The 23,797-nt window shown below is 43.1% G+C and overlaps 1 protein-coding gene across 4 annotated transcripts in view; it reads left to right on the forward strand.

The window, feature by feature from the left end:
* Positions 1 to 23,797, forward strand: part of TTC23L (tetratricopeptide repeat domain 23 like) — a 48,527-nt gene that overhangs the window by 7,223 nt on the left and 17,507 nt on the right. For all 4 annotated transcript variants that reach the window (XR_006606589.1, XM_045079461.1, XM_004738044.3 and 1 more), the window contains exons 4-8: positions 96 to 219; positions 11,217 to 11,373; positions 12,872 to 12,997; positions 15,396 to 15,573; positions 17,486 to 17,594. Coding sequence is in view for 3 of the 4 variants with exons in the window: in XM_045079461.1 (XP_044935396.1) it covers positions 96 to 219; positions 11,217 to 11,373; positions 12,872 to 12,997; positions 15,396 to 15,573; positions 17,486 to 17,594 (694 nt within the window). In the remaining variant the exon portion in view is untranslated. The remainder of the gene's footprint in view (positions 1 to 95; positions 220 to 11,216; positions 11,374 to 12,871; positions 12,998 to 15,395; positions 15,574 to 17,485; positions 17,595 to 23,797) is intronic.

Raw genomic sequence — 23,797 nt, forward strand, 5'->3', positions numbered from 1 at the left:
AAAGGTCAATTCAGTCCTATATTCCCGTGAGAAGAGCCTGGGCTAGAGCTTTCTTTCCTTTCCAAAAAGCATAATGATGTCTTTGCTCTCTGCAGAATACCCAAGCAAACAAGGAGCTGATACGCTGTGTCATCCTTTCTCGGATTATTTTTGGGGAAGAACACTGGAAATGTGCACAGGCCGTGGCCAGCCTGGCTTATGGCTACCTGACACTGAGAGGTACGTGGTTCCCCCCGCTGGGTGTGGTGGACCAGGCCTCGAGAGCCAGACTGCCCAACCTACAAGCATGGTGGGGTGGGGATGGCAGGGGCGGGAGACGTGGGGGAGAGCCCTTCCTGCCCCCAACTCACGCCTCAGCAAAAGGCGGGAAAGTCCGTGGATGAGGCAGGCAGTGTGGCAGGGATCTTAGAAATAAAGGTAATGGTGATAGGTGATTTATTGAGTACTTAGCCTGTTCCAAGCCAGTCTCATTTAGTCCTTATAATATCCCATGGAGGAAGATAATGTTATTGTCCATAGTGTACACATGAGGCCACAGAGACACAGTGGGCTAGGGACGATATCAGAAGTTCCAGCCACAGGTCCACAGGGAAAGGACAGGCAGGTGTGGACACTCAGCATCAAGGTGAGTGCCTGTATCAGGACCTGAGTGCCCCAGTAACAGGACCTGAATTCCGTGGACAGAACTCAAGTTCCTGGAAGGTCTAGCTGAGGAAAAGAGCAAGCCCTCTTCCTAGAGAAATGGTGCTTTCTGGAAGGTACACTGTACGGAAGAACAAGATGGGGATGCATTTGCTAAAACAGACCCAAGTGTAAGATCCACGAGGGCAGGAACATGGCAGTAGAGGCTCCATAAGTACTTGTTCAGACTGATAGAGGCACGAACATGTTTTGGAGCCAAGGACAGGGTCAGCACAGGGCTTTGTGCCCCGTGGCCAGCCATGCCATCCCACACGGACTGCATACCCTCCTACCACAGATCTCTTTGTACACATTCATATCTGCTTTGTTTACATGTTTGTGTCTCTGAAACAGAAGCTCCCTGGGAGCAGGGACTAGGTCTTCCCGATAGCAAACACAGTCTCTGGTACACAGTATGGATCAGCAGGTGTCACTGCTTGACAGAACTGAGCCACTGGCCTGGGACTTTTTCAAGTATCCCTTGGACCTGGGTCTTCAGGTGGGGCCTAGCTTACTTAACAAGGAAGTGATTTAAGGGCTTGAGATGGTTTTGAGGGCTACGGGAAGAGAACCAGTGTACCTTTAGAGCCTAGATAGCCGAAATTGGAGCTTTTGAAAAAGTTAAAATGGAATTCAATTTATTGTTAATTAAATCTGTTAACTTCAGAATGTGTGTTCTTGCTTAGGGCTCCTTGGGACCTTTTGAGCTCATGTTTCTAATGAAATTTTAGATTCATTTGGCTATTGAGCCCATGAGTGGTTGACGTTGGGGACGGTGAAGCAGTGGGCCACAGTGAGGTCACAGCGGGGCTCTTTCAGGCCTTAAGAACACATCTGTTGTATTCTGAGAGGCTAAGGGGAGGAGAGAGTCCTCCCTTCCTGGCGGAACAGGCAACCACTTATCTGTGAGACTTAAGGGACGTCAGGAAGGCCTTCAGCAAAAGAAAACCTTTGAATGGAGCTACGTTATTCTTCATTTGGAATTTCTCTGTTTCAAACTTGCTGCCTTCATAAGAGTACAAATTTAGCTTTGTGCCATTGGAGCACTTCGAGAGCTCCTGTGAGAAGTCTGGTGGCACGGTGCTGGACACTCGTGATGTGTGAGTGAGCACTGCCAGTCCCTGCCCTCTGGAGACACGGGATCCTGTAGTAGGCAGGGACAGATGATCGTAGAGGCAGGAACACAGTTCTGGGGAAGCAAATGAGGCGGATCAGGGCTTCTGCCACTGTCAGGGAAGGCTGCAGAGAGACGGTAACGTGTCTTGTCTTTGAAGCGTGAAGATGAGTTTACCAAGTAGATTTCAAGGGGAATGGTAGAGAACCCTGCGCTGGGCCTCCACATGCATTGATCTGAGGACTGGGAGCTGAGAGGGCCTCTGTGAGACTCCTCACAGAACACTATAGTTTCCCTTTGGACCCATGAGGTTAGGGTTGGACAGAAGGCACCTCAGGACAGACTGGTCTTGCCTGGTAATGGGATTGGAAGGTTAATCTGGGCCCAGGTATCCAGGAATTTTGGGAGTTATTAGAAGGTTTTAAGTGAGGTGGTGACATACTCTGATGTTGTGAAGGAGAAACTCAGGAGGACGGGTTGGACTGATAGACTAAAGGTGCCAAGCACTCAGGCCGTTATCCTGCCAGACAAGAGGCGCTGAGGGCATTGGCCATGGTGGTTGGAATGTGGCAGAAATGACACGCAGAACTGGTGACCTGTAATGGAGAATAGGGTGAGAAGCTGAGGGAAGGGCTGAAGTGAATAGGGCATGGCCTGGAAGGGTAGCTGAAGTAGGGAGCTAAGAGGAAGAGCAGCTGACAGGGGAAGGGAGGAGAAGCTGCTGAGTTTGGGCTCAGAAGACAGGCCGGATCATTGCCTGCGGGAGGTGGCCACGAGCGTCACGGTGAGGTACTCGGCAGCCAGCTGGGAAGTGGAGCCCGAACTCGGGAAAACAGCCAGTTTGGGAGGATCCACATACACAGGGGCAAGCTGAGGCTGCAGCAGTAAATGCACTTGATCAGAAAAAGTAGAAAGAGAGGGAAAGAGGGCAGAGGAGGGAAGAGGGAGAATGAGAGCATCGGGCAGCCCGTGGAAGCAGAGCCAACGAAGGAAATCGGAGAATCGGGCGGGGCTGTGTCAGGACAGCTAAGGGGAGAGAAAGGATTTCAAAAAGAAGTGCGGTGTGGTTCCAGCAGTTTCAGAGAGAGGTCAGATGGCGTGAAGGCTGAACGGAGAAGTGGGTTTGGCAGTTGGCAAATCATGGCTACTTGATTTGGCACAGACAAGTATACTCCTTCGGCCCCAGGAGAGCCCGGATTCAGCGAGACCATCTAGGGGATTTTTGCTTAACTTGAGCCTTGCAGTGACGGCAGCTTGAACTGGAGAGGACAGCGCCACCACTGTTTGAGGGGGACATCTGCCTGAGCCTGGGCCGGGCCAGAGGCTGCCTCCCTGTGTTGGGAGAGATGATTATGGTAGGTCTGTGGAAGGAAGTGGCGTGGTAGCTTGGCCCTCATCTTCTGAAATCAGTCCATTCCATGAACAGTCATACCCGGACTCCGAGTTTTACTTTTCCAATTAGATTCCAGGTTGGATCCAGAGAGGCGATCAGGTCATAGCACAGAAGATGATGAGAACACCATCCTCTTCTCCCTGAAGCACAGCTGTTCCTGCCACACAAATGGAGAACCCCATTTGGGTGGTATATTGGAGGCGGAAAAAAGCTTTCCTTTTACAGGAAGATTTGTTTGTTTTTTCTAGATGGGAGAAACAACATCCTCATGAGACAGGACCTACATCATAGAACAGTATTTTTGTACAAAGAGATACCCCTGGATTCTTGTTTCTCTCTTTTTTTCTCTCTCTCTTTTTTTCTCTTTTTTCTTTATTTTTAAGAATTTTATTTACTTATTTGAGAGAGAGCATGAGAGGGGAAAAGGTCAGAGGGAGAAGCAGACTCCCCATGGAGCTGGAAGCCCAATCGGGACTCAATCCTGGGACTCCAGGATCATGACCTGAGCTGAAGGCAGTCGCTTAACCAACTGAGCCACCCAGGAACCCCACAATACCCCTGGATTCTTGTGAAATAAATTTTTTTGAGGAAGTGAAGTAACTTTATTTTTTTAAAGATTTTTATTTATTTATTTGACAAAGAGGTAGAGAGAGATAGAGAGCACAAGCCAGAGGAATGGGCTAAGGAGAGGGAGAAGCAGGCTCTCCATTGAGCAGGGAGCCCGATGTGGGGCTCAATCCCTAGGCTCTGGGACCATGACCTCAGCTGAAGGCAGATGCTTAATAACTGAGCCACCCAGGTGCCCCTAATTCTAGACTTTCTGAAACCTAACATAGAGTTTTTCCAGAGTAGATTATGATCATGACCTTTTCTTGAGAATAACCTCTTTATTAATTTATTTGATTTTTTTTTTTTTTAGGATTTCTCTGTTGTTTTTATTTTCAGTTTTTATTGTATTAGGTTAGTCACCATACAGTACATCATTAGTTTTTGATGTAGTGTTCCAAGATTCATTGTTTATGTATAACACCTAATCCTCCAAGCAATCCGTGCCCTCCTTAATACCCACCACCAGGCTCACCCATCCCCCCACTCCCCTCCCCTCTAAAACCCTCAGTTTGTTTCTCAGAGTCCATAGTCTCTCGTGGTTTGTCTCCCCCTCCGATTTCCCCCAACTCGCTTCTCTCCCATCTCCCAATGTCCTCCGTGTTATTCCTTATGCTTCATAGGTAAGGGAAACCTCGTATTTCAGTTAGAAGACTTATCCAGTCTTTCCCTGTAAGTTTTTTTTTAAAGTCTTTGGTCCATAGAATAAAACAACCCAAGCTTTGAAAAATCACAAACCTCCACAAGGGATGAAGTGCTTGCCGAATTCCACTTAGTTTTTTTGTCATTGATCCTCAACTGCTTTAAAACTTGCAGAACTTAGGAGCCAGCCTTCTGCGTAGACAGATGCATGCATCTGTGCGTGTTGCTGCCTCCTCGTGCGTATGTGTGTTTTGTGGCCACCAGACCTCCTTGCCTCATTTCCTTGTGAGCCTCTGCCAGCCCTGGGGAGTGCGAGTCAAGCCAAAAGGCTGCTTTCTCTCAATAACCAGTCTTCCGTGAGTTTTACTGAGGGACTTTGGGAAATAGAGCGTACAGAGGCACAGTCTTTGCCTTCAGAGAAGTCACAGCCTCGGGTGGGAGGTGAGCTACATACAGACAGAAGGCACCATGAGGCAAATGCCATGTGATTGATTTAAATACAGGACGTTCCGGAAGTTGGGTGGAATTATTTCTGGCTGAGGTGGCAAGTGATAGACTCAGGAGGGAAGTGCCATTCAAGAGGGCCTTTAAAGAAGGAGCAGGGTTTGGGTAGACAGAAGGGGTGAGCACCTCTGGTGAAGAACAAGGCCTGGAGGGATGAGAGCACAATGCGTATCTAGAAAGCAGTGGGCGGGCTGTCTGGCCAAGGACAGGACTCTTAAGAGGAACCCGGAAAGGAGGGTAGGTTGGCAGACCATGGTGGGTCTTACATACAAGCTAAGCAGTTTGTGATTTAGTTGTTAGGCAAGGAGGTTGACTGGCGATTTTCCAGCAGACAGATGAATACATCCAAGCGTGCTTTCGGAAAGGTGAATTTGCAACGATAGCTGGAAGGGAAGCTATCTGGTGATCTAGATGTGACAGGGCTGATCACAAATGGAATGGGTGAGAAGCTAAGGATTTAAGCATCTTGGAAGGACAGATATGTTCATCCTTTATCTTTCTGGGAGTTTTTCTTAAGTACCCACTTACAAAATAACCAGGATAAGATCATTCTTTGCAGCATTGTTTATGACCAGTGTCCCCATCACCAGAGGACTAATAACCCACAGCAGACTTTATGCAGCTTTAACAAGGGCATGGGAAAGCACCATATACTAGTATGGGAAAAACTCCGGAATGCATTGTCAGACAAAAGACAATACGTATGGGGTTTAATATGCCTTATTTTATGTAAGAAAGAAGGGGAGAGAATTTATGTTTATATTGACATAAAGAAACACTGAAGGATACATAAGACGGAAGTAAAACCAGTTATCTAGTGGGGCCTTTCAGTGGAAGGGAACAAGAGAGGACATGAGACCCTTCAACATTGACCTTGTCATATAATTTTAAGTTTTGAACCATGGAAATGTATTACCTATTTACAAATAACCTTTTATAGAAAAGACTGTGAAGGAAGAATTGGCAGGACCTGATGTTCGATTTGAGGTTAAGGAGAAGTGAGGCCCAACAATGACCATGAAGGTCATGCCCCTGCGGGTGCCATAGAGACACTGGTTAGGAAGGTGGGAGGGCACGGGGGAGAGGAACGGCGGGCGCAGGTTTTGGTGACTTTGAATTGCAATAGAGAAATCCACTAGCACGTTTTTACTCCGTGCTTGGAAATTTGGGACTAGAACTTTGGGACTAGGAGGAGTGTCACAAGCATGGAGTAATATTCGAGAGCAGAACTGGGGAGGGGAAATGGAAGATTACAAGCATGGAAGCTAAGGTGGGCATGCTAGGGATTGTTAGAACTTCTGAGAGGGAAAGAGAGGAGAAAAGGAAGAAATGGAAAGTCAGACCCTTGGAACCCTCGGAGTTAAAGAACCCTCGGAAAGAGTTAGCAAAGAAGCAATGCGAGAAGGTTCAGAAAGGAGAACCGAGTTGGTGTAGTGTCGTCGGAGCCAAGAGGAGAAGCCAAGCAGGTCAGGGCATCTGCCTGAGAAGCTGTGACTGAGTGTATTTAGTAGGAGGCCTCTGGGGGCCTCAGCAGAAGAGTTTGTGCGGAGCGGAGGGAGCAGAAGCCGGATCCCAGGCGTGAAGGAGGGGAGCTGAGGCCAGGAGGCCAGACTGCGTGCGCTACTTACTGTGCATTGAAGAGCGAGGGAGAATAGGGTCACTGGCGAATACAGAAAAGTCACGTGAAGATAATTTTAGAAGAGAGAGAGACTGAGACAGTTTCAGGAGTGAGGAAGGAGCCCTTTCAAGAGAAAGTTTGGCAGTTTGAAGAAATAGAACAATTGTTGGAATGGGGTTCAGGAGTCAATAACACAAGAGAACATGGGGCCTTTGCAAAGCAGGGCGTAAAGGCTGCTGGTTGGCGAACTAGAGGAAGGCACCAGAAGTGGGACTCAGTGGCCCGAATGAGCCCAGTGCTTCAGTGGCCGAGCAAGGGCAGCTACAGAAACAGTAAGGTGTTTTGTCACCTTGTGCCGGACTGTTGTCCACGAGTCCAGGAAGGACAGAATAGTGACACGGACAAGCAGTCTCCTGGTCTGTGGCTTATTATTAATGAAGCAGTAAATGAGTCAGCCTGTTATTACTGGGAACTTTCTAGGGATCCTGGGCTCTATTCTCAGTGTTGCAAAAGCATAAGAATCCTATGTTCTCTGTCCAGTTGGTTGAAAAGGACAAAATTGGTGCAGGAATTATAGGGAATGATTACACTTGGGTGATCTGACCTGCAGGAAACCATTCATGCTTGCCAGCAAGGAGGTTGTGTGTGAGAACTCGGCCTTTTGTGGAAATTCTAAGCAGCTCGATGACCTCGATGACAAAGGTCCAGAGTCAGGGTAAATATAAATTGCTTCAGAGAATGGACCCTAGTGGTGGTGGTAGTAGTAGTAATGATGATGATGATATCATGATGGCTGATATCTACTCAAACTCCTTTCATTCCTGTGAAAATTCCGGCACACAGGAATGAAAGAATTTTCACAAATTAATTTTCACAAATTAATTAAATTAATCCTTATCAACAACCTACAGGGAAGAAAGTATTTTCATTACCATTGTACTGGTGACTAAACGGTGGCACGGATAGATGAAGTAACTTGCTCAAGGCCACAGGTAGGAAGCAGCTAAGGCAAGATCGGTATCTGGGAAATCAGGCTCTAGGCCCTGCTTTTAATCGCTGTCTACGTGAACTTCTTAAAAATAGTTGATGATCAAAGGTGACAGCAGCATCTCCAAAAACTGGGTGGGTATCTCCGAGCAGATTCTTTCTGGCCTGAGTCAGAGTGACAGATGTCAGTGGTGGGATCATATCTCAAACTAAAGCAAAATGATTTGATATGTTTGGTGGATGATACCAGCGCCCAGTTTCCAGTTCATCCCTGTCATTTCTGAACCTCAGGCTCCAGACATCCAGACTAGGGCCTGATTTTGACCTCTGTGCTTGGTGCACTCTTGGTGCTGGGAGAAGGTGTCCTTGGCTTGGGCGAAGGGCAAGTCAAGGGAAATGACTTGGTCTCTCCGAGTTGACACTGGAGCTGGGGAAGTGGGACTTGGAGTTAGGGAATGAGAGCACAGATCTATGGGCTTCTTCTAGAGACAGTTAGTGTGTGTCTCATGTGTATACATATTTGCAGTGTTATCCTTACATGAGAAGAGCATGTTCTTACAAATCTATTTCAAATGATTACTGATACTGATTCACACTACTGTCTGTCCTCATGAATTTTCTCATGTAGGAAATGCCATAAAAATATCACAAAGTAAGGAGTTTTTTGGAAACATAAAAAGAGCTCTCTCTTGTAAAGGTTGGGAAACATTGTCCAGAGCAGTGATCTCTAAACCCTTGAGAATTAGCTCCCTCGTCACTTCAGATAATTTGAGCAAACTCCATAAATGTGCATTTATTATAAATTATGTCAGTGGTACTAATCTATTATGTAATATTATAACTATTCATGAAAATAGAAGATAAAAATTGAAATGTTTGCCTTTCTTTCCTACACCATTCTGGCATCTTGCGTGATGTAAGGGGCTACATGCCCCCCACTTTGAAGACAAGAGTGGATTCTGGGAGCAGTAGTGGAATGGCTTTTTTCCCTTAGGCCTGACTTTGAAGTTTAATGAGCTATTTTCAGTCAAGAGCCTAGTTCTGTTTGCTCAAGCCCAAGGGTCACCAGCTCAGCTTTTTCACCAGAAGGACCAAAGTGTGGGGTATGATAAAGCAGAGACAAGGAACCCTATAATTCATTAGCTGCTGAGCTTAGGGTAGAAGTGTTTCATGGGGGGGTCTCACAGCCCAGCACTGGGCACTTGGGGGGTACATGGTAGGCAGACTGGCAAAGCCTCAGGACAGCTTTCTCATTTGTTTTCCACTCAGGAGTCCAGAAGCAACATTGTGCTGACTCAGGGGAGGTTTTCAGTGGCTCAGCCAGTTTCACTTTTCTCCTTCCTACAGACTGATAGAAGCATCTAGATTGGACTCCTATACTTCTTTCTGACACTCTCCCAGGGGCCCACCTCGTTGTGGGAAACAGCCTGTTGGCTAAAAAGTCTTTCTCAGTTTCCTGTCTTATTTTCTTGGTCTGATGTCCTTGGCAACTTCAGTTGCTGCTCCCTTCCTCAAGACCTTTAAGACTCCCCATTACCTAACATGGAATCCAACCTCCTCATTTGGCATCCAGGACTCCATCTTACTTTATTTTTAAAGATTTTATTTATTCATTGGAGAGAGAGAAAGAGAGCACGAGCTGGGAGTCGGCGGGGGTGGCAGAGGGAGGAGGAAAAGCAGTCCCCCCCTGCTGAGCACGGTGCCCTGCACGGGGCTGCATCCCAGGACCCCAAGATCATGACCTGAATTGAAGGCAGATACTTAACTGACTGAGCCATCCAGGCTCCCCCAAGACTCTATTTGACCCATCCAATTCTAACCTTACGTGTCTTTACATGTAAACCTCTCCTTCAGCCAGGCTGATCTCCTTATGCCTTGACACTCCTACATACCCCACTCCATCCCACCAGTGTGTGTGTGTGTGCGTGTGTGCGCACGTGCATGCAAGTGTGTGCACACACACAGGGTTTTTGCTTATTCTGTCATTATGGCCTCAGGCTGATTACCCCAAGTGGACATCCTTCCTCATCCTTCTCCATCAGTCAAACTACCTGCTCTTCAAAAATAAGATGAGATCTTCCTCTTGTATAGAGATTTTACCAAATGCTTCTCCACATGTGGTCCTTAGATGGCCCGCATCATGTCATCCCCTAGAATGGTGGTTAGGAATGTGAATCCTCCGTTCTCACCTCAGAACCTATGAACCACAACAGGAAGCGAGCCCAGGAATCTGCATTTTATGAGGGTGTTTCTGGTATGCAGGGCAGTCTGAGGGCTGCTGTTAGCTGGTAACATGGGGCACAGCCCTCTCTTTTGCCACAGACCTGCATTTTTCTCTTGAGTTAAGACCTATGGGCAGGCACATCTGAGTGTTCTACAGTGACTTCCTGGCTTTCAGGTCATTTGTAGGCCTCTCCCAGGGAAGCTCTGTTCTTCCTCCCACCTTCCCCTCCCTACCCTGGCCCTTGTGGCAGCTCATTAAGGAGCTCCTGCACATCCGGAATGTATGAGAGCTGGAGGCCTGAAGACTTCAAGTCATCTTGATGGCCATTGACCATACCTGCACTGAGAAACCGGGCTCGAACGGCTGAAGGAAGGACAGACTGAGGGCTGGGAGTGTGAAGTGGGAATTAGGGGCACAGCGGGTCTCCCTGATAGGACTGAATATGTTTCCCAGCCTGCAGAGAGGAGAGCTGAACGGGAACACCAGCCATGCCTGTCTGCAGTAGAGTGGAGAACTCCTAGGATCATGAGCTCTCGGCTGACCTTCCTCTTTTCTCCAGGCTTTCTCTTGTCCCATCAGGGGTCCCTGGACATGAGCTAAGTTGGAAGATGAAGACTGAGGTCTAGAAATTGAGTGTTGTCAAGTCTACCTCTGTCAGCCAACTGGACAAATAGCAATTCCAGTGGTGCCCAGAAACTCTAGCCTCTAGTCAGGAAACAAGGGGAAGCATACTGAAAGTTCTGTCTGGCTGGAGTTTGGCATTACCTTTGTCGTCTTAGCGAGGGGCCTCACTGCATTCAGGAATTGGATTCTGTGCGTGCGTGTGTGACCAATTAGTATAACCAGCCTCATCTTGGATTCAAAAAAAATCCCCAGATGGAAGTAATTGTATTCATAAGCCCTTGTATTTTTAGAATGCCTTTTCCAGAAAGCTCAAAGCATAGCAAACACTCTGTGGCATAACCTAGTTTGTTTCTGGACCATCTCCAGGTATTTGGTAAAGGAGCAGCTTCTATAATTACTGTCATTTTACATTTGGCGGATGGAGAATCTTTGTGGGTTGAAAAGGTCACATGGCATTAGGGGCAGAACTGGGAACAGGACACTCAGCTTCTACTCCTGTCTCGATCATTGATTTCCAAACAGAGGCCCACATATTCCTGCTGTGATGGCTGCTTAAGAAGCACGTGTGGAATTAATTAAAAATATAGATTCCTGGACTTCCTTTCTCTAAAGATTCCAACTCAGTAGGTCTGGGGTGGGACCCAGGAATCTATATTCTCTACCAGTATTCCAGATGATTCTGATGCACCGCCAGCTCTGGAAACTAGTACTCCGGACCATATGCCAACCACACTACCCACGTATTTCCCCCTAGAAAGGTCTTTGACTGAAACATGCCTTTTTCATGTTTTTCGTCTTGCCACCCACCCTCCAACTCCCCCAGGCCTCCCAGCTCAGGCCAAGAAACACGCTGAGTCCGCCAGGAACACGCTGCTGACCTGGAAGGACAGCACGACCTCAAACAAGGAGAAGAAGGAGATCCTGGATGCTCTGGTCATGCTGTACTATACCCTGGGGGTGGCCTGGCTCCTGCAGAACCGATATCCTTCCTTTCCTAGTGGGGGTCTGGTGATCCGGGCCCGGGGCCCCCTGCGCCTGCCAGACGGGCTGTCTCACCCAGGAGTCAGGGAGATCGAACCAGGCTCCATGGCTCTGTCCCAACAGCCAGCCGCCTCCTCCCTCGCTAGCCTCTTGTCTCCATCCAGATAGGTAGGGATGTCCCTCCTCTGTCTGTTCATGTGAACTTGGAGTTGAGCCGTGGGAGGGATCTCACTGGTGACACATTCCCTAGCCAGGTGAAAAGTTTTCGGCATCTGTCCTACCTTTCATTGAGCACCAAGAGGATCAGTGTTGGCAGTGAAGACGCAGGCGATGGTGGTGGGAGGAATGTCAGGAAGAGGGAGAATGGGTGGTAATTTACAGCACTGCGGGTCATGCAATCCCCTGGATCCCCTGAGGAGCTTTAAAAAGTATTGCTGTTTGGGTCGCACCCCAGAGATTGTGACTTAGGAGGTCTGGGGTGCATCCGTTTTTTGAAATTTTTAAAAAGTCCCCCAGGCGATTGTAACATGTAGCCAGAAACCTCTGATTTAATGGACTCTTGATCATTTTAGTTTTTCTGAAATGCTGTCAAGAATACTACCCGGGAAGCTGGAAGCCAAGCAAAATAGCAAAAAAAAAAAAAAATTGTTCTCTATATCCCAGGGCGAAACTGTTACTCTGCCAAAAGTTTGTGATTTTGACAGCCTTTTGGTACCATCTCTTATTGAGAACCGTTAAGGGTGTTTCATGTTCATGTAAACCACAGTTGGAATCGTACAGAGATGAGCGTGGCCTCTGCGGGGTGGGGGTGGGGGGTGCCACACACATTTGTAAAACATTCCTTATTTTTAAAAAAATTAATGATGAGTCGTCTTTGAGACCATGTGTCCCTAGTCTCCCCTCTACACATCCCTGTCTCTCTACTCTTTTGGTCTTGATACTCAGCTTGCAAAAACTGATCTCTGGCCTTCCTCTGTTATGCCCTTAGAAGGGGCTACTGAAAATGCGGCAAATAGAAGGATGTTTGGGAATTGAGGGGACTTCCTGTTGTTTGCTTCTTGCCAAAAACCTGCTTTGCTTGGACTTTCTAAATGATCCAGAAAGTCCCTTTCAGCAGACTTCGTTCCTTTCTTTTATCATTCATAGGAACCAACGGGGGGGGGGGGGGGGGGGGGGGGGAGGGGAGGACTGCATGGCTCTTGCCCACGGGGGATGCCTGCACAGGAAACATAGCCAAGGGTACAGTTTCTGTTCACACCTCCCATGCTCACCACCCACCCCAGCGCTGGATTCAGGCTATAGCATGGGGAACCCGGGGCTCTGTTCATTTTCTAAAGAATTCTTGACGACATACCATAAGGAAAATAAAGAACACAGTAAAGTGCCCATTTTCAAATTCTGCTTTGTTTTTCCAAAGGGCCCTTTTATTTGCTTGTCACCTGCTGTCCCTGGCAATGGGGGAGTTGGTGTGCCTGGCCTTTTCCTTGACTGTGTCACTGGCAGAGAGGCTTATTTCAACCTGCAGAAGGCAGAGAGAAACATGAAGGAGCTGAGAGAATTATTTAAGGGAGGTGTACGCAAATCCCAAGTCTCAGAGAAAGACCTGACCATTGCTTTGGGCAGGTAAGATCTGGGCTTTGAGAAGGAGGCCTGGAATTACATGATGGTTCTGTGTTCTCTCTGTAGAATGGGAGAAACATACTCAGGGTGAAAAAATACCTAGAGCCTCAAACGTGGTAAAAGAGGCTTGTGTTTCTCAAAAGTGCACCCCATGGTCCGAGCTTTGTGGGCAGTGCCCTTTAATCCTAAAATACCACGAGGTCCGGTCCAGCACAGTCACGATCTCAGTAGATAGAGGGCAGGCTGAGAGTAAACATACTGTCCACGGTGATGAGCTTTAAGTGTTGGACCCATGGTCTGAACTCAGGGACACCATGGGATTTGTTTAAGTCAGAACCAGACTTCGCTGTTTTGCAGCTGAGTTAGGTATCCTCAGAGACAATCATGATATTTACATACGAGAGTGGGCCCATCAGATTAGCAGAAGACAAGACTAAAAGGCTTACAACTCCCTATACAAATCTATTCCCTAGATTTCAAAAATATCTTCACACCCTTGAAAGCAATCTGTTTCCAAAACTGTAAGTGCTTGGCATGGTAGGGAAGGTGACTGAAGGGTAAGTAAGTGAAATACCTGAGTCACGTCTGCCTGCTCTAACCATGAATCTAGAAATCAAATGGGAAGTGGAGGGGAGGTGTTGGAATGCCCAGAGCTAATCTAACAAGGGATGTAAGTCCACAAGGCCATAAATTAGAGTGCAGTGAATGTCTGCTGCCATCACATGGGTCAGTGGCTAAGGTTTTTGTGCCTCATGGGAAAGATAGCTGTGTTCCTTTTTCAGAGTAAATTCTAGTGCATAGTTCATTCATTCATTCTGCGATATTTACCTAGTATCTATTTTGTACTTGCACTGTTCTAAGTGTTGGAACATTTACTAGGTATAACTGTATCCAAGACACTAGTCTTTTGAGTACTTCACATAATTTATTTACTTCAATCCTCTACTATAAGCCCATGAGGTAGATATTTTTATTTTCATTTCACAGATAAGAAAATTAAGGCACAGAAAGAGTAAATAGAGGAGACGGCATGTAGATGGGGCATCTGAATCCATAGCTCACCTTCTGCACTGCATCTAATTATGTTTTAGAGTGAACAAATCTGTACTAAATCCCTCCTCATTTTAAAGGTAGGGAAAATAAAGTGTGACTGTACAGGCCAGACATCTGGGCTAATATCTCCCTACAAGCTCTTGGTGAGAGGCATTTTCATTCTGTAACTTCTGCTCTTATGGTCTGATTCATAAAATATTTTGGTAAAGAATTATCAGATAACAGGCCAGTACTCTTTTGATGGTTAAATTATAAATTGCAGAATGCCTTACCTAAAATAATTTAATACACACACATTTTTTTTTCAATTTGGAAATATAAAGATAGAAGCAAAATGTGAGGGGGAGGAAAATTGATTGTGTATCTGCTATATATTAAGTGATTTCATGTATAAATTTTAACTTAATCTTGGGTATTCTTAGCCTTGTTTTATTTGGAAGAAAATATAGACTAGTGGAGTTTGACTGTTAAGCCAATAACTATTGAGAAACAACTTTGAACTACCATGTTCTCCTTGTATCTTACTGTGTCTAGAGGGATAAACCTGAATGGGATGCTATTTTATTCTCATTTTTAAAAATTCTATTTTGTTTTGGAAGCTTTGAAAATACAGATATGAAAAAGAAAATAAAAGTTAGTTTTAATTTCACCCCCTAAACATAACTGCTATGGGCATTTTAGTTAGATATAGATATAGATAGATATACATTTTAGTTAGAGATAGGTATATAGATAGATAGAAATATATATCAAGGTCAATTTCTAGGATAATCACATCACTTTTTTATAACTTAGCACACTTAATTTTTGCCCATATTACTTAGTCTAAAAAAGAGGCATGATTTTTAAAGTCTGAAGTATTTTATTGTATCACATGTCATAATTTATTTAACCACTGCCTTTTGGAAGGGATATTTATGTTGTTTTCTCTTTCCTTTCTCATTTTTAACTGAGGAGGGCTAAACTAAACTAAATCAAACAAGACAAAGCATTAATTTTGCATTGGTTTGGAAGAGAGGGAGCGAGAAGTAATCAAATTTTATTTGGATTTTAGAAAATCTGTGTTTATGAGTAAATCATCCCACCTTTGTGAATTGCTGGAAGCCATTTTTTCCATTTGTTTTTTTATAAAATTAGACTACAGCATGCTATATGCATGGAAGCGAATGGTAGTCAGTGGAATCTGGTTGGCGAAATGCAGATTAATAGGAGTTTGTTTCTGCAAGACTGGATTTTTAGCTAGCCACTGAGATGATTGGCCTATGAAGGCCAAATTGTTTTGTTCTTAGAATCAGTTCCTTTTGTGTCTGGACAACTCTCTGACTTTGCATCTTTGTCCCTCTTATAGGGCCTCCTTGGCCATCCACAGATTGAACCTTGCTCTGGCATACTTTGAAAAGGCAATTGGCAATGTTATTGCTGCGGAGGGCAGTAGGACATTGGATCTGGTCAGTCTCTATGAGGAGATCGCTCAGATTGAGCAGCTGAGGAGGAACCATGATCAGGCCATCCAGTACTTGCAGCAGGTTAGTAAGTTGGCTGGACCCCCAGCCCAGAGGCTGTGTTTGGCCCCAGGCCCTAGTCTCAGGGCCAGGGAAGCTTGGGCTTCTCAGAAGAACAAGGGGGTGGGATGGATTTCCTGGCAGATCCACAAGAGCCCTTCCTCAACCTTAAACTACAGGGTCAGAGGTCACTGACTCAAGGGTGGGTGTATCTGCTCTTTGACCTGATCTGAGACCAGATTTCCCATCCCAGGCCTCCCCTCAATTCTGTGGGTACTAGGAACAGGTAACCAAGTGAGTCTGCTCCAGGGAAAAAAGCCATAGGGGCAACCAAACTTAAGTCTTTAGCAAACACAAAGGGCTTTTTTTAAATGAAAAAAATCATATTTTGGTGTAATGGTGTCATTTGTCCTCTAGGCTAGTCTAGCTGTTTGTATCAACAGGTCTAAACTTAAACTGACAAAAAGGTTTTTCACTTGGAGGTCACTAATTTGACAAATGCCCAGGGGAAAACAAAACAGAACCGGAAGGAATGTTGAATATATTATAATGAAAACAGTGTAAGGCATTTTTACCTGTCATGTACTTGAAACTTGCCTTGAAACTGCTTGTTGAACTCACCTTTTCTCTCCTCAAATGGGAATCTGGCCTGTGGCTTCAGGTATCTCTCAAAGTCAAAAGTGGATCAAAATATCTGATTTTCTGTATCATAGAAAATGTCCAATACAATTCAATGGAATATATGAAAACAGGCTGACATTGTAGCAAAGGCATTGCAGGTAATCCCACAATCCAAAGTTACTAGTATCATACAGTGGAGAAATGTTAGGGAATGCAGCTCTGTAAGCATTGGTCAGATCAGAATAGACAAAACAATGTATAATCAGTGTTTCCCAGCAAAAAGTAATAGTTAACATCTATGGAATGCCTTTACTATGTGCACTTGAGGATGTAGCTCTTTAGTCCATGCAGTAACCCTGTGCTGTGGAGGCACTATTATTATCTTTTTTACGGGTGAGGAAACTGAAGCATAAAGAGTCATAGCTAATTCAGCTGAAGTTGTGTGTCTAACAAGTAGGAGAGCAGGGATTTGAACTTAAGAAATCTGAGCCCTCAGAGCCTATACTCTTAACAGCTCTGAACTGTCTTAGCTCCATAGTGTTGTCTGATAATCACCGGAGCTCCTGAAATACCTTGTGGTGTTCACCCTGTGAACTGTGAAGCTTGGGTGGTTTTTGTCTTGCTGGTGGAAGCAGACCAGATGGTTTCTCTCTTCTTTTTCCTTCCATTTTAGTATGAATGATAATAGTAATAAAATCGCCACTTCTCTCATGCTTATGACATTCCAGGTGGTATTCTAAACACTTCACATATATTAATTCATTTAATCTTTTCAGCGACTTTTTGCAAGAGTCATTTGCGAAATTCCTATTTTATATTTGAAGACGTTAGTGACTTGCCCGATGTCATAAGCGGCTGAAGTGTGAAAGGAACCCAGGCAGGATGGCTTTCCGATCCACGTTCAACTCCCCTGCACTTCCTTTGATAACAAGCCTTTGAGAGGCGGAACTAAAGTTGTAATTGTAATTTTGCTTTGAAACTTAATAAGAAATAATAATAGCTAATGTTTAACAAGAACTTCCCATGTGATGGTACTATGTACGCCCAGCACTTTGCATGTGCCGTCTCATTTAGTCTTTTCCAAACCCTAGTTGATGGAAGCTGTATATTTCTTCTACGTGTGAAGGTGAAGTTACTTGTTCAAGACTCACAGCTCACGGTGAGGAAGTAGCTGGGATTCAAACTCATCTCTCTTGTAACTCCATGGTTGGGTACATGCAGCTCTCAACTAGCAATTTCATGAGAGCTATTAGAAAATCCTCAGTAAAACACTGTTGTTTGGGTACTTCCTTGATCATGATTTTCTCTATTCCAGGCCCATTCTATCTGTGTTTCTTTGTTCACTGAAGTCAGCCCCCAAACTGCAGAGGCAAGCGCGTTACTAGCCAAGGCTCATGCCATGTCTGGAGAGGCCCAACACCGGGGTAGGTGGAGGGCGTAGTTGGCAGTTATCCTCATTTCCCTTGGGAGGGAAGCACACTGGCAATGGTCTATCTATCAATATTGACAGGTTATAATCAGCTATTCATGACTGTGATGGAAAAATTAGACTGGATGCCATTTTGTATGAAATCATTTACACATGGATTTAGGCACAATATCTCCACACATTAGTTGGAACATCAAAACCAATAAAATCATCTGATTTCTATTTCCTTTATTCCCTTAGAATCTCAGCAGAATTCACCTGCGTAAAGAGTAGAGAGATCATACATGCTATGAATGTGACCTGTGGCATATCAGTTGATGAGGAAATCCAGTGATAAAAGACAAAAACATGGGCTCCTTCTCCCTCCTCCTCCATTCTCAGCCTCCTTGACTCTTTCCCTCTGGCTGACAAGAGAAAATGTTTGTAGCAGCTAGAATTTTCATGACCTATATTCAAAAGCGAGGTGCTGGGGGTTCTGGAGGAAAACTACGCCATGAATTTACCCATTGGCAGTAGTCCTTTCTCAGGCAAGGTCATCCTTTGGAAAGTTAATAGCTTTGGGAAAGACACAAAAGAACTGGTGAGGAAGGACTGCAGCCCTGCTCAGAGGAGGTGACTGGTCAGATTAATGATGCTAATGGATTCAGTGGCCCATTAGGAGAAATTTGGGATTTCTGAAGAATATGTGAAGAACATTTAAAAATGTTGATTTTTCTCTGCTTATCAAAGGAATCCATTTAGGTGTACATTATTTTCCAGTTGTGTATGAAAAAGAAACAATTATAGGAAAAGTTTTTCATCCTACTTTTTTCTATTCTTTATATTTCCCCATGCATTAAACAATTTTGTTCAATTTTCAGAAGTTACTTGATATTTTGGTTATTCTTTCCTTTTACATAAGTGTTCATTGAAGACTTTCTGATTCTGTGTTTTCTAGCTAATCATCTTCCTTCTTTAAAAAATTTTCTTGTGTATACTAACAGTATTTGTACTCCATCTATATGTTTGAATTTTTTTAAATAGTCTTCGTGGTTAAAAACACATTTAGTCTCTATTTGAATATTGAGTAAAAATTGATGAGTAAAAATTTTGTTCAAATAAGAAAATTTTATGCTTCTCGAGTTGGGAGATTCTAAGGCCGCCTTATTATTTTCTTGTATACTGATTTTTAACTTTAAAGAAGATTTGGATCTTCACCTCCTATCATTCACTAAATTCCGAATGGGTCCCATTTTAACATCAAAACTGAAAATGTTAATTATCCAGAAGGAAACACAATATTGAAATCAAAATTCCTAAAACTAAAAACTGCAAAAAACTGTCTGAGCACATGAAGTTATACTAGAAAAGAGGTTGGTAGCTTTAATTATAAAAAGATCTAAAACTTGTGTCTGAAAAAAAAAAAAATAAAAAAATAAAAAAAAAATAAAACTTGTGTCTGTCACAAAATACCACAAATAAAATGAAAACAACATAATCCAAGATGAACAGAAAACTCGAATAGGCCCTTACTTATTAAAAAAAAGAATCTGTAGTTAACTTTCTGAGAAAGAAATATCAACGTCCATATGATGTCACTGGGTAATTCTACTTAACATTTAAAGAAGGATTAACATCCATCCTATAAAATCTTTTCCAGAAAATTGAATAGGAAGGAACATTTCCCAGCTCATTTAATGAGGCTAACAGTACCCTAATACCAAAACTGGGTAAAGACACTACAAGAAAAAATGAGAACACAACTATAAATACCTTCATGCACATAAATGCAAAAAATCCTCAAGAAAATATATAGCAACGTATAAAAAAGAATAATATACCATGATCAAGGGGAGCTTTTTTCTTGAGGATATCAGGCTGGTTCAGTATTTAAACCTGAATGAATGTACTCTTATCGTATTAACAGTCCAAAGATGAAAAGCATATAATCTTATCAGCTGATGCAGAAGAAGCATGTGACAAAATGCAACATCCTTTCATGATGGAAGGGGAACTTTCTCAATCTGATAAAAGGCATGTGCAAAAAACCTACAGCTAACATCATGCTTAATGGTGAAAGAGTGAGTTTTTTGCTCATAAGATTGGGAACAAGGCAAGGATATTCATTCTCATTTCTTTTAGTTAACATAATACTGGATGTCCTAGCCAGTGCGATAGGCAAGAAAAAGACATACAGCTTGATTGATCTTAAAAATTTTTAAGTTTATTTAAATGTGGGGATTGAACTCATGACCCCAAGATCAAGAGTCCCATGCTCTACTGACTGAGCCAGGGAAGTACCCCTGAGACATATAGCTTAAAAGAAATAAAATGGTCCTCATTTGCAACAATACAGCTGTTTCTGTTGAAAATTCCATGAAATCTACAAAACTCCTAGAACTAAAAACTGAGTTTAAGGTTAGCAAGATCACAGGATATAATAAGGTCAACACACAGAACCCAGTCATATTTCTATATATTGGCAATGTACAACTGGAAATTGAAATTTTTGGAAACAATAGCCACCTCCTCCCAATGGAACAGTTAGATGTAAATCTAACAAAATATGTATAGTATATGAATGCTGAAAACTACAAAACCCTCATCAAAGAAACCAGAGATGACTTAAATAAATGGAGATATAATATATTCATAGATGGGTGACATACAGTAAAGTTGTTATTTGTATAAAAATTGGAGTATTGATTTAACATAATCAAAATCCCAGCAGGAATTTTTGTAAATATAGACAAGCTGAGTCTAAAATTTATACGGAAATGCAAAGAAATTAGAACAATTGAAACAATTTTGAAAAATAATAAAATTGGAGGACATACTACTTGATTTAAGGTTTACTATAAAGCAACGGTAATCAAGAGAGTTTGGTATTGATGAAGGGACAGAGTTCAGAGTCACTGGAACACAACAGAGAGTCTAGAAATAGACTGAATAAGTATGGCCAATTAATTTTTGACAAAGATGCTAAGTTCAGTGTGGAAAGAGTATTTTCAACAATGGTATTGGAACAGTTGAAACAATGGTATTCACATGCCAAAAGAAAAAAGAAAAGAAAACCCACTTTCATAAACATATACAAACATTAACTCAAAATGGATCATTGTCCTAAATGTAAGAGGTAAAATTTGCATTTATTTTACAATAGAAAAATAGAGGAAAAAATAAGACCAAACATTACATAAAGAAAACAAATGGCCAATTAATCACATGAAAAGTTTCAATCATAGTAATAATGAAGAAACAGCAAGGATACAAGTTTCTATCAGATTGTCACCACTGCAAAAAATGATAACATTTAGGATTGATGAGAGCAATTTGACACAAACTCTCAAGTATAATTTGACAGAATGTTACACATCTTAAAATGATACATATCTTTAAAATCAAGTTTTCACCCATCCTTTGTAAAAAAATTTTAAATATGAAAATGTCTATTGTGGGAAAACAGGTCTGTTCATTCACAGATGGTGGGAGTGATAGTATAAATTGATAGGAAATTTGCAATACAACCTGATAATACCTAGTAAAATCAAAAGGAAACCTATATAAGGATGTTCACTGTGGCACTGTAATTATTTAAAAAAAAAACTGGAAACAACCTAAATGTTTATCAGTGAGTAAAAGGAATATTTGGTATGTTAGTGAGATGGAATTCTATAGTCTTTAAGAGGATTAGACTTTATAAATAAAAAGGGTTAGAAACAACAACATTAAGGAGAAAATACCTTGCATTTGTAGGACATATATGTGGATATATATAAACATGACATGCCTACTTCAGATTAGGCAAAACTGCATCAAAATGTACATCACAATGGTAGAGACTTTGGGCTCTGCCTTCACAAAGAGGTCTGTGAATCCTTTCAACACACACACACACATTGAATAAAATGGTCAAAAACAGTCATTTGAGGGCACTGGAAATAAATAAGCAGACGACAAATGGCAAAGCATTCTTGAAAAACTGCTAGAGCTTTGGGTAAAGAAAGACTCTTCTTGGCCTTTCTGCCTGAGGCTGCTCGCACCCACCCACTGCACCCCTGCTCCCCCAACCCCACCCCCAGTCCATGAGAAGAGCTGGCTGAGAAAACCAGCAGCTTTGTGGCAGAGACCTCGGACTCAGTTCAGAGCAAGGGGCAAACAGATTCATCATCAAAGCCTGAGTATTTGGTAGCCCAAAGTTGCTGTCCTGGTTTTTTAGGAATTAGAGGCCACTCAGAAATGTTAACAGGAAAACCTGGAAATGAGAGCCAAGAAAAGGCCACATAAGCCCTGAGTCCACTGGAAAATGACATTATATGGGCAGAGGAGATGTGGAAAATCATGAGCGAAGGAGACTTGAAATGCAGCAGAGCTTTGAATGCACACCTCAGTCTACATACAGATCAATTGATAGAGAATAGAAGACAAACACTGTAAAGGTTTTTGAGCACAACCTCTTTCCGAGTCAGTCACTTGGATCAACTCTAAACTTAGCAGGCAGAGGGGTAATCCCAGGAATCCAGATCAAAATTTAAAAAAATAAGCATTAAAACACAAGCAAAGATTCTAGTCTGGCATGTAGGAGCTTGGAAGCTGTCGCTCCATCCTAACAAAAAGTAAAAAGCTGAACAAACTGGAAAACCAACCACTCTTCTTAGATCTGGCAGAGAGGTGAGGTCACAGGGCAAACTACTGCCCCTAAAACTAGAGAGACCAAAGCATCCAGAGAACCCCAGTTTGCCTGAGCGGATGCCTATCTCTACTGCAACCAGTACTGAGGTAGGAATACCTGACCTGTAACTGATAAATTTCTGGAAGCTCAGTGTGCACAAGACGGAGAGTTAAAAATTCCAAGTACCTGGTCATAGAGGAGGACTCCACACATTTGTGAAATTTACTTCCAGAAGCTTGACCAGGTTCTCAAAGTGAAAATGGAGAGAAATGCCCCCTTGCTTCCAACAGGGAGAGGGGATAAGTAACCAATTAAAAATATGCTAGAGCTTGCTTCTCAACAAGGCCTGTCCTTAAGACACTATTTCACCAGAGTCTAAAGTATTGGGCAGGTTTTTCAGAGCCAAACGAGACTGGGGGAAGGAAATACCCAACTTCAGCCTCCTCTAGCCATCCTATCCTACCCAAAGGAAAAAGGGACTGAGAGGCACTTGTGAAGTTCACAGTTCAGAAGCAGAGGCTCACTGAAAGACTGAGAGCTAATCGTAGGACTATAGAATGCTTTCTCGCCTCTGCCCTCCAGCCCTAAATCTTACCACCAATTACTGGAGGCCTATTTGGAACAGTTTGTTTTACCCAGCACATCATGTCCACCTATTAAGAACAATTATAAGTCATGGTAAACAAAAACAAAAAACAAAATCCCAAAACAAACAAAAAAACAAACCTAAAAAAGCACACAGTTTGAAGAGACACAGCAAGCATCAGAACCACACTCAGATATAGTAGGGATATTTGAATGATCAGACTGGGAATTTAAAACAAGGATGTGATGTCCAAAGGCAGGAGATAGGCATCCCAGCTCAAGATTAGGGAGAGAGACTTCACCCTTCTACCTTTTTTTGGTTTCTTTTTAAATTCTGTTTGAACCCTCAATGGATAGAATGATGGCCACTCATACTGGTGAGGGCAGATCTTCTTTACTCAGTCTATGGATTCAGATGCTGATTTCTCTTGGAGACACCCTCCCAGATGCACTCCAGAAATAATGTTTTATCAGCTATTTGGGGATCCCTTAGCATGGTCAAGTTGACACAAAATGAAACATGGCAGGTCTACTCCTTGTCAGCTTGATCCTTACAAGCATCTCCTCAAACATACTTAATTTTCAGATAGAGATATAATTGTGTTTAATATGCTGTAACTACCCTGGGTACTACTGGAAATGTACTAGTTACCCTTTCCCAGAAGAGATAAAGTCCTTCAATGATGTTTACTCTTCTGATATCCATAACTTGAAAACTATGATTAAAATGAATAATACTTAAATAGTGATATAATATCACTATGTCTTCTGTTCCATGAAAAGGGAATAAAAGAAGAAAAATAAGATATTTGCTTAAATGGGCATATGTACACACAAGCGTATTTATAACAAAATGAGGAAATACGACAGTTACAGTCCTCAGTTCTCTAAGTGGTCATCTGGTTGTAACTGCTGTAACTACCTTTTTGTACCACCTATCCTGTGTTCTCTTTGCCTTTAAC

Source organism: Mustela putorius, unplaced genomic scaffold (assembly GCF_011764305.1).
Source record: "Mustela putorius furo isolate JIRA1106 unplaced genomic scaffold, ASM1176430v1.1 tig00000407_pilon_pilon_pilon, whole genome shotgun sequence".
Classification (NCBI taxonomy): Eukaryota; Metazoa; Chordata; class Mammalia; order Carnivora; family Mustelidae; genus Mustela; species Mustela putorius.